The sequence below is a fragment of the Sinocyclocheilus grahami genome, unplaced genomic scaffold (assembly GCF_001515645.1).
Source record: "Sinocyclocheilus grahami isolate Dianchi unplaced genomic scaffold, SAMN03320097.WGS_v1.1 scaffold350.1, whole genome shotgun sequence".
Lineage (NCBI taxonomy): Eukaryota > Metazoa > Chordata > Actinopteri > Cypriniformes > Cyprinidae > Sinocyclocheilus > Sinocyclocheilus grahami.
In genome coordinates, this window is record NW_015505529.1 from 756,604 (window position 1) to 768,432 (window position 11,829).

The 11,829-nt window shown below is 36.2% G+C and overlaps 1 protein-coding gene across 1 annotated transcript in view; it reads right to left on the reverse strand.

Moving 5' to 3' along the window:
* Positions 1-8,123: 8,123 nt before the first annotated feature.
* Positions 8,124-11,829, reverse strand: part of LOC107548547 (LIM/homeobox protein Lhx1-like) — a 5,428-nt gene continuing 1,722 nt past the window's right edge. The window contains exons 2-3 of the mRNA XM_016229265.1: positions 11,041-11,206; positions 8,124-9,882 (exon numbers count right to left, since the gene is read on the reverse strand). Coding sequence (XP_016084751.1) covers positions 9,503-9,882; positions 11,041-11,206 — 546 coding nt within the window. The 3' untranslated portion in view covers positions 8,124-9,502. The remainder of the gene's footprint in view (positions 9,883-11,040; positions 11,207-11,829) is intronic.

Below are 11,829 nucleotides of genomic sequence, written 5' to 3' on the forward strand. Positions count from 1 at the left end.
AGTAGGCAGGCTCCACATCAATCATTCCCTGGATTTTTTTTTTCTCCGCGCTGCAATAAATATGCAAATGAGGAGAAACCAGTCACTGGTAATTTCAAGCTCAGCTCGCTAGTGTTAAAAAAGGACACAAATTTATTAATTGCCATCGGCCAAAGGAATCCTATTTCTGTGGGCATTGATTACAAAGAGGCATGAGTGATTATCGGGAATGCTGCGGGCTCCGCACCGCTCCACAAGGGGGGCGCTTTGGAGAAAAAAGAGCAGATTATCACATCCGCTGCCACAATAGACATCCTGACATTACGCTCCTCGGCATGAGGCGATAGGCCCATCTGAATGCTACGGTTAGGGTAGAGATTTAATTGTAAACTAGTCTTGTGATAAATGACATAAAGATGTGGAAATGTGGGTATACATGTGCTGTGCCCATTGATTCTATGCCCATTGACTGACTGTCATTCAAGCAGCGCAGGGCTCAATGAATCCACAACAGGCTCAACTAATGTAAAATGATGCCATCTGGAAATGAAATATTTCCTACTGATGCCTACTATAGCAGAATATTGCTAAATGTGCTAAAAATGTGAAGTTTACATATGACATGCAAGGTTAATGTGCTTCAATGATAGGGAAAATAGATGGGAAATTAAATTGTGTGTAGAGTAGAGAGAAAAATAAAGATCCCTTGAAGAACATTTAACCTTTCCATTGCAAAAAATATTCTAGAAAAAAGTTATCTAGATTATTAAAATGTTCCTCATTCTTTAGATGATTAAAATGTTCTGACTAAGAAAAAATGGTTCTTTTAAGAATTGTTTACTGAAAGGTTCTTTGGGGAACCCAAAATAGTTATTCGATGGCATTGCTGTGAAAGCCCCCTTTTGGAACCTTTTTAAGAGAGTATTTAATGTGAGTCCAGCTGAACAGGCTGCCGCCTTTGTGTTTACAGCATACTGCATTACATACCGGTGTACGTCAGTATTTTAAGTCACCGTGCAGCAGTAATCACTGAGTCACTTTTATGGACACACCAGCATGAACCTGTCAGAGAAAATCTACAGCTGACAAAATCTAAATTGATGTTGCAAGACAAAAGTTTAAAAACAACCACAACACAGGAAAAAAAAGAGGGCCAGAGAGAGGCTTCTGTCCAAGACATTTCATCTCCCATAAATAATGGCCATAAACTTTTCCGGCAGCACCAGCTAATTAATTCCTGTGCTATACACAAAAGGAAATGCTGGGTGACAAATGGGAGCAGGGCTTGAAAGCTGCCAGGTCTGCAAAACTGTTTTTTCTTCAATTTACAAGCAATTTTGCTGTAAATCATCAACCAAAACCGGCTGCTTTAGGACACAGCCTCTGCTGCCACAACATACTAAAACAGTGTTTCAGTAATGTGAACGTGAGATAGAGAGACAGTGTGGTAAAATCTGCCAGAATCCAGATGTTAATCAATCATGATTTATCTCATAGACCCAGAGGTGAAAGAGACCATGTGCTGTCCGTGCTGTCATAACATGTCCTGTGTAAAGAGTTTTTTTTAGTTCATAAAGTACAAGAATTACATTAGGATGTTGTTCGTGGCGTGTTTTCTGTTTACAGTATTGTTTTGTTGTACTGTGATATACTCATACTTTTATCAGAAATATACTATTCATTATGTATTTTTTGTCTTTTATTGTCCCTGACACTTAACTGTAATTTTAGCAGTATTTTTTTATTGATACACATAATAGAGAACAAATAGGAAATTATAAAGAATAGTGTGGGGAAATGACTCTCCACAATGGGTGCATTTATTTGATAAAAAAAATACAATTAAAACAGATATTTTTGAAATATTATTGCAATTTAAAATAACAGTTTTCTATTTTATTACAATTTAAAATGTAATTTATTCCTTTGATGGCAAAGCTGAATTTTCAGCAGTCATTACTCTAGTCTTCATTGTCATATGATCTTTCAGAAATCTTTCTAAAATTCTGATTTCTTATAATCAACGTTGAAAACAGTTGTGCTACTTAATATTTTTGAGGAAACCGTGCTACATGTTTATTTTCAGGATTCTTTGATGAATAGAAAATTCGAAAGAACAGCATTTATTTTTGAATAGAAATGTTTTGTTATGTCTTTACTGTCGTTTTTGATCAATTTAATGCATCCTTGCTGAATAAAAATATTAATTTCTTTCAAATAAATGAATATACACCTTTCTACATCAAGGCTGGTGACAAACCGCCTTGATGTGGCCTCTAAGCATCTAGCCATTTGTTTGTCTGACATTTCATTTTTCCTCTAGTTGCCACATTGACGAAGTGAAGACGCCTATGAAGAACAACTGATTGAGGACAACAATGCAACAGAAGTAGCATTTAAACCCATAATGCAAAGTTGCTCTCGTGTCAAGGTCTGGAGCTTTCTCAAGGCAAAACATCAAGCAGACAGGAAAACTTGTTTGTTTGTGACACAGAGGTGAAAAGGCAGTAAAATTAAATCTGGCTGACATTATCCTTTTAAACGCAGCCCTTTCCTCTGCTCGACACACAAATCAAGAACATGTTGTTTCCCCCTACAGACCAATAGAAGCATCCAAGTGCTTCTCACAGAGCTCTCCTCAGCCACTTGGAGCTAATCAGAGCGCACATAAGTCCATGTGATCGCATGCTGGAGTGGCCGTCTCTCTCGCCTAAAGTCTGTAATTGAAATAAACAAACATGGTATTCAAAATAAGACTATTTTACTGTAACTTAAGGCTGATGATTATCACATATACAGTTGAAAATAGTGAGATTTTAAAAGGTTCTTTATGTTTATGAGCTGTGGTTTAACTTTGTATTGTTCCCTGAACAGAGGTGTGGACAGTGCCATTGTGTGGTGACCTTGAGTAGCACACATGGACAGAAGAGCTTGGGGCATGAATGGCAGACAAACCATTTTCTGTCACATCTCCAATTGCTTTGGGAGTTTTCCTTCTTAGTAGCTCAGCAAAAACCAGGAATCATTCGAGTAAAACTTAAAACATTCATCTTTCTGGCTTCTGCATCCTCAGTGTTCGTAAATTACATTTCAGAGAGCTCTCTTATCCAGTCGTCCTCATAATAAGGTCTATAAAGAAGAGGGGATTCCAAGCTGATTAATTGTTTCCAGCTTTTGTTTTTAATTAATTGCATGGCTACTCTGTCTACTGGAAGTTCAGTCAGAGCCGAGGTGAAGCGTTTAAATCTGTACATTGTGGCACATCCTGTGCTTCCCATACAAATGAAGCACTTGGATTTACATCTAAATATTTTGACCATGCGTTAATTAGTGTTTACATATAAAATATTACATAAAGAATTGTTACACAAAATGTCAATAAATATGTTCTAACCTTTACTATGAATGGCCGTAAAGTGCCCTTGAGGTACAATAGGGCTGTATGGATATGAACAGATGTTGAAATGCATGCATGCACATTTCCTACCACACACAGGTAAAATACAACAACAAAGACGCGCACATTCAGCGTACACCACTCAATTTCCTCTGTAATCTGTCATCTTGCCTGTAGCTTTAATTCCTCCTGTTAACTGCATGGTTGCATGCCACTGCTTCATTCATTTTAATGGAATTGAATAACAGCGCCGCATGGCTGCACTCGCACAAGGCCGCTTTAATTGGAATTAATGTTTAAAATTTGTAAAAATATTCATGCTGGTGGTTTTCCAGAGAAAAGGCCACATTTGTTTTGGGTGACTTCTGCCCATTTTAAAGACCCCTTCAAGAACTTCTAGAAACACATCCTACAAATGACCGCTAATTTTGCACTTGTGGATAAATCTGGAATTTGGTGTGTTATTGTTATCAGCCATCAAACAGTTAATCATTAACATTGATCAAACTAGTAATTTGCTGATCAACAATTAGCTAAACGCTTACATTTTAAAAATAGGACGGTCACAAATGAAGAGTGATGCATTATATTGTTTAAACATTTTTAAAAGTCCACATAGAAAAATAGGACAATCCAGTGACTCATTATTGAGTATGGTTTGCAGATTCTGTCTCCATATCATCAGGATTTGAGTTTAAAATATATTTACATTTAGTCATTTAGCAGACGCTTTTATCCAAAGCGACTTACAAATGAAGACAATAAAAGCAGTCAAAACTAACAAAAGAGCAACAATATATAAGTGCAAATGACAAGTCTCGGTTAGCCTAACGCAGTACACGTAGCAAGGTGTATATATTATACACACACATAAACACACACACACACACACACAAGAAAAACAAGTAGATAGAATAGAAAAAATTGAATAGAAAAATATAAATAATAAAAAAAAATGTAACATTAATAAATAATAATAATAAAAAAAGAAGATAAATGTAGATAAAGTAGAATTAAAATAGAATAGAAAGTGCTAGAGTTAGAGGGTCAAATAAAGGTGGAACAGATGTGTTTTTAGTCATTTCTTGAAGATGGGTAAGGACTCAGCTGCTCGGAGTGAGTTGGGCAGGTCATTCCACCAGGAGGGAACAGTTAATGAAAACGTCAGTGAAAGGGATTTTGTGCCTCTTTGAGATGGATCAATAATACGCCGTTCACTTGCAGAACGCAAGCTTCTAGAGGGCACATAACTCTGAAGTAATGAATTTAGGTAAATGTGTGCAGAGCCAGTGGTGGTTTTGTAGGCAAACATTAATGCCTTGAATTTAATGCGAAATTAATATAAGAAATATATGAGACCCAATAGATTGTCACTGAAATCAAAATTTGATTTATTTTTAAACTAGATTGAATGAGATCTTGATTGTGAGGCCTGACCAATTACACTGCGAAAGTAATGGTGCTGTTTGCTTTACTGTCCTCTTATTAATGTACAAATTTTCCTCATGAAAATAGATTTAGGGTTAAATAGAAAATATTATTAATTATCTGTGCAGTATAACTTACAGGCCCAGCATAGTACAGCCTAACAAATATGATTTGCCACACTTTAATACACTAAAATTATAAAAAATCTTTGTAATCTCATTAGTGTTTATCTTTTCTCACTCATTTGATATGGAAAAATCATATTGCAAAAGGGAAAAAAGATGTCTGATTTATTCTGCATTCTGATCATTTAATTTTCTGATAAGCAAAAATAAACATTTTAAAACGGAATGGTTTACACTTTATATCAATGCTTATGTTTGATTCTAGAATAAGTGACATGTACATCAATTATAATTTATTTGTTTTACTCTAGCAAACTCATGAATCCAATGTTGAAATATTAAATTGTTACTAATAGCACATATTTTTAACCTGACCAGATATTTGGAAATCTGACATCTGAATTCCTTATTTCCTTGCAGATATTCACATGTCCTCTAGACATATTTGTCCATCTTTCTGATGCAAAGCACAGTGTTTAAATCAATCAAGAGATCTCACCGAAGTACTCACCGAAAGACATATTGGCTAAATATTATAAAATATGTTAATGTTTTACTACCATTAGTGTTCATTTCAGGTGGACACTGCAGTGAATTGCATGTACTGTATAGGTATATTTTTGGAGTTTTGTGAGAAAAAAATGTAGGTACACGTATGTCTTCCCAGTGAGCTTATGTTGGAGAAATCCTTGTTTGTTAGGGATAAAAATCCTGGCTATAGATGGATGGTCACACTACACTGATTCTGTTGTTTCTTTATACGTCTTTGCTAGAATGAAAATCAGCTAAAATGCTCATTGTATATCACTAGATTTGTGCTATGTGCATTATAATGATTGATACACTCTAAAAAATGCTGGGTTGTTTCAACCCAACTTTGGGTCAAATATGGACTAACCCAACTGTTGGGTTAAAAATTGTATGTAAAAATTTAACCCAACAGTTGGGTTAGTCCATATTTGACCCAAAGTTGGGTTGAAACAACCCAGCATTTTTTAGAGTGTAATAAGAACTGAATGAGTGAAATAGATTTTTTTTAAACAACCTTTTTACATGACCATATTTAATATGCAATGCATATGTTGATAAGCTTTGGAATCAATAACAGCAGCACAGAGAGAAATCCCTCAGTTAATAAACTATGCATGAAATATTAAGCAGCATAAACCTGTCACCTCCAACTGACCATCACATCAAAATTATGATATTAGTGCGATGTATGTCTGTATTCATATCCTGCTCTCAAGATTTAAAAAAACACTCTAAACATTTATATTTAATGTGTCTGGACTAACCCAACTGTTGGGTTAAAAATTGTATGTAAAAATTTAACCCAACAGTTGGGTTAGTCCATATTTGACCCAAAGTTGGGTTGAAACAACCCAGCATTTTTTAGAGTGTAATAAGAACTGAATGAGTGAAATAGATTTTTTTTAAACAACCTTTTTACATGACCATATTTAATATGCAATGTATATGTTGATAAGCTTTGGAATCAATAACAGCAGCACAGAGAGAAATCCCTCAGTTAATAAACTATGCATGAAATATTAAGCAGCATAAACCCGTCACCTCCAACTGACCATCACATCAAAATTATGATATTAGTGCGATGTATGTCTGTATTCATATCCTGCTCTCAAGATTTAAAAAAACACTCTAAACATTTATATTTAATGTGTCGACAAGGTCAGGCCGAACCAATAGTCGATGTTCAATCAATATGAGATTTGAATTTAAAGAGCTTTGGCCTCCCGGGTGACAGAGCATGGAGTCAGCGGTGTGGTTAAGCCCCGGGCTCAGGAGGGCCCGCAGGCCTGTTTAACTCTCAGGACCATGATTAATTCATAGTGGATTATGTGCTGGGTGCAGCAGGGGCACCGCTGGGCTCCTTCACACTAAAACCACACACCGCAATGAGATAAAGGCTTTTCCCCCAGATAGCAGGCTCAATTTGATGCCCGTCTTCCTTGCCTCCAGACCTGTGAAGGATTCCCCCAACATACGCTCCCCACTAAAAGTCAAATCACTGAATCTCATCTGACTCTTTTGTTTTTCCCCGACTATGAATTGAGATATGAAATGAGATGAGTTCAGCGATGAGTTTGTCGCTTTTGAACTTGTTTCTCCGTATATCTATTGTCTCAGATGTAGGTGTTGCTCTGCATGTCTAATGTCACCTTTTAAGATTTTTCACATTTTAGATATGACTCGGAGGTGCTTCTAATGTATAGTGAAGTGATTGTTCTTGAAAAGGTATGATTCTCTGTCATTAGGCCTTCAGTAGAACTTGTTAGCATAGAAAATAAAATAAAAATAAAAAGTGATAAATTAATTTATGATGCTGGCATACAAAATATAAATAATGAATACACTTGTATGACACAAAAGTACTGTCAACTTATATAGTCATATAGTCACTGTCAAATACGTGCTATAACAATTTATATTACTGCTCTTAAGTACATAGGCAACAAAACGTATTTTGAGGAAGCAGCACAATTTTGACAATTTTTTAAATGAATGAATGAATGAATTAAATATTTTTGTTTTTTTTGGATTATGAAAATTAACAGATAAAAGCATCAGAAAAGAATATTATCAGTTTAAATGTTCTCAGCTTGTGACTACATGCCCTTTAACCCTGTTTGCACTGAAAGCAAACCTCACTCTTTTCAGCAAGGACATGGCAAATACATTTCCATTCACAGTATATCTCAAAGTGGAAATGGTACAACCATAATCACAAGGCATCATATAAAAACATTTGATTTAGCTGATTTGATCGATGAGTAAATGATGCGTTGTCAATATTATTAAATGCTGTATCATGAAAGGACATCACAAGAGTGTTGCACATATAGCAGGCAAGACAACCTTGTGAGGGTTATGTGGTGTCCTCCACCATGTCAAGTTCATCCTGAGAGATGCTAATGTCTCACAGTACTATTCTCAACTAGACTGCCACACTCAGGAATATTCTTCAGATGCCATATTTTCAGAAACCAGCCTCTAAATACTAAAGCAAGCATCTCGAGACATGGAAAATCCCCTTGCTTGCTTGTATTTGATGCTCAGCTAGTCCAAGGAAAAGCACCTATCATCTGAATTTCATATTTTCTATTTTATTAAAAACTCACAAATTCGTTCAACATGTTGTATTTATACAGTGAATGGTCTAATATGCACTGGAGGTCACGTAAGCTTAGGTTTATTAGAACAATAAAAGACATACCATGAGAATTTGATATTTAAAGAAAGTAGCAGCTGCTTGCTGCACATTTGACCATCAATTTCAATAGTTTGGATTTTCCTTTAAAGACACAAAAATAAAACTTGTAGGTCTAAGTATGTTATATTAACAATTTATGAATGTTTTTTTCAGCAGACTAAAAAAATTAAGAAGTCAATACTTCTCATTGTTTTTTAAACACTTACACTTTGTTTCAACACGTTCTGCAGATAATGGTGCAAAGCACTTTTACAGTATTTGTGCTATGTTTTTATTTGGCAACTGTCTACTTGATTTTTTTTTCTTTTTTCCAGGTTTTTTTGTAAACAACATTTTGTACAAACTAGCACAGTGAACCACAACCCCAGCAAACTTGTTTTCTTCATACAATATAAATAAAATCAATACAAAAGTTTGGTTGGTTGCTTGGAACATTTTTTCTGGATCAAGAGGTTCTAAATCATGGTTGATACTTTTAACTCCTGAATTAAATATATTACGTAAACAGTTGACTGTTCTATGTCCCTTTCAGACCCTTGTTAAAATAATTTGAGAAGGTAGACTTCATTTATCAACATTTCAAGTTCTCTTCCATTAAATAAAGGGTTCACCATCCATACACATTTTAACACTTTGCCTTTTGAAGGCTAACTTCTTCAGATTTGGTGGAATTCTTGGGAAAAAAACAAACAGGATATGTCCAGAACGAGAAAAAAAAGCTTTTTCACCCTGGCCTTCAGAAACATATTTAGTGTCGAAAAGGTTGTTTAAGTGTCAGTATGGCAGAGCCTTGAAAGGCAAGGAGGTCTGAGGAGTTTTCAAATAAATAAATTAGTCTGACGGCTTAGATCTTTCCTGGAGTCAACATTGCAGGTTAGCGTTAGATCAGCCGCCTTGGGTGTTTCTCTGTAAAGCTGACAAGTCTTTGACGGTAGCTGACGCTGTTAATGTGTCGCAATCGCTGTTTTTAGAGCGGCGGTATAACCGGTGGTACAAACGTTGAGCTTCTGGAGGGTCGCTGCTACGCTGGGCCTCATAGCTGAGTTCATACAGCGCCCAGGTCAACAGTATCAATTCTCTTCTTGAGTTCGGACTTAGGATAAAGAAAGAAAGAAGGAAACGGAACATCAACACAACAAGTTCAAGAAGGTAAATGTCAATACCCATGCTGCCCTCTGCTGCTCTCTCTGTGAGCTGTCCCACCACATTTATGACATGGAAAAACGGGGGAGAAAAGACAAAAACGAGAACCAGAATGTGCAGCCAGTGTCCCTGTTCCCACCCTCCCTCCTTCCTGTGTTTATCGTAATTTTTCTCTGCCGAAATGTCCGTTCACAGAAGCTACCAGACCGTGCCCTCATTCATTTCTGATGAAGGGTGGGAGAGGTGGTTGCTGTATCCGCTGCCGTTGAGGGAGAGGGATGTAAAGGACGGGCTGGGTCCAAAAACATCTGAGGACATACTGTGCAGGGGTCCAGGTATCCCTGGCTCTGGACTGGGTGAGTCTCCTGGGTGATGAGACATGATGTCTGAAAAGCGCTGTACTTCACTGGACGGATGGTGGCCTGGGATAGGATGGTCCATGCCCCCTAGCGGGGTACCGGTGGGTCCTGACGATGGAACAAAAGGGAGATCTACAGGAGTCTGGGCCTGCGAAGATGGGGGGCCTTGGGGAAAGAAGTCGTAATTCCCTCCCGGACCGTAGTACTCGCTTTGATAATCTGCAGATACACAAAGGATACAAGAATTGTGGTGTAGGTATAGAAATAAAGAGCAGGAGAAAACTCCTTGTTTAAAAATGCATCGAATATGTAGTCTGTCGTGCTTTGAAACAAATCTCAATATGCCACATTAGTCACAGAACATGTTACACCGAAATCACAAATGTAGCTGGGTGGGGAGAACAAAGCTTTGCTAATTACAGCGAGGAAGGCTTTGAACAGCTGAAAACTTATAAAACAAAGCTGTTATTGATATGATAGTGTATATATATATATATATATATATATATATATATATATCAATAACTGACGTGTTTCATGTATATGGACAATAACCTAGCAGATTATGAAAATATAGGGAAAATGGGGTTTGTACTTAATGTTGATTTTTGACAGTTTCATACTGTGGTTTTTATTATTGCCACGTTTTTACACTTTTTTTGTAATATTGGGATTTTAGTTGGATTAACAAAACTCAAAAAAAGGAATTTTGTACTAATTTAAGAGGCTAGTTTTTAAAATCAACATTTGTATCCACTGATGTCAAAAATACAAATGTAATACAACTTTTGATTCAAGATACAGTCACCGTGTGACAACTAGCCCCATATATATATATATATAGATATATATATATATATATATATATATATATATATATATATATATAAACATAAAACTAGGTCAAATATAAAGTGAAATAAAACTAAACTAGACTGAATAAAACACATACAATATCGTCACATGTACAATGCCGGAATATGCATGGAATTGTGGGTTAAAAAATAAAGTAAATCGACGAAACGGCAAAGCAGCTGTCAAAAGTTCTTTAAGGAGCAAAACAACAAATATCAATCGTTTGACGATATAAAAACATTTAAGCATCAAACACATGGATAACATGAAAATTTAGCCAGTAGCTAGTTTAATTTCCCACGTTCAGAAGCCCCTAATTACAAAACAAAAATGTATTTGCAGACCATTTAACTATTTAAAACACAAACAGACGAATAAAAAACCTCTTGACCTTGTATTTGTCGCGTAACTCAACCATTTTCACTACTGATGCGTAACGAATGAAACCAGCGCGAGAAAGAAACACATATTTCAGACAAATGTTTGAGATAGATAAGTCTACAATACGCCATTATGTCTTACCTCCATAATATGAAAACGGGCCGGTTGGAATTAATTCTCCAGGCTCGAGTCTGTCCACGAGCGTTCGCATTCTTCTCGGACTCCGGAAGAACGCGTGTCTCCTCGCGCCGAGCGCGCTCAGCTGTTTCATGCGCCGCTCTTTGGACCGCCGGTTCTGAAACCATACCTAGTGCACATGGACAAATAGCAATAGAAACCTATTAACTTGCTTATCAAATCTTTTTGCTAAATCGGTAACACTTTACAGAAGAGTGTCCGAGTGATATAGGAGCTCGTCACAGTAATTAATTACAATGTTAAAACAACAATAGCGTGCATGGTAGGCTATGTGGAGCTTCACGAAATAATTACTTAAGTAGCCTAATAATTTATTGCGATTCTGTGCTTAGCTATATAAATACACAGTAACTGTGAAGAAAAATCAAAAAGCATATTATCACCTAACAATAATAATAATGATACTACGTTTTATTAACCTCTTTGTGTATGTGACTGATACATTTTATGATCTGCATTGTTTAAATGGTGTCAGAATTATAACATCTGTTTCCACCCATTTAATTTGTCACAATAATTTCTGCCATTTATACTTAATTTTACGAGTTTCAGAGGGTCAACTCGGTTTTATTTATTAGTAATTCAAAGTGGACAGAAATTCAAATACCTGCATGCCTTTAGCACCATTTTGACATTTAAGGCAGCAATTGCACTTTTCTATTTTATTATACGATTATGCATCGGGGGGGGGGGGGGGTTCTTTTAAGGGGGGGGATTAAAAAAAAAACACCT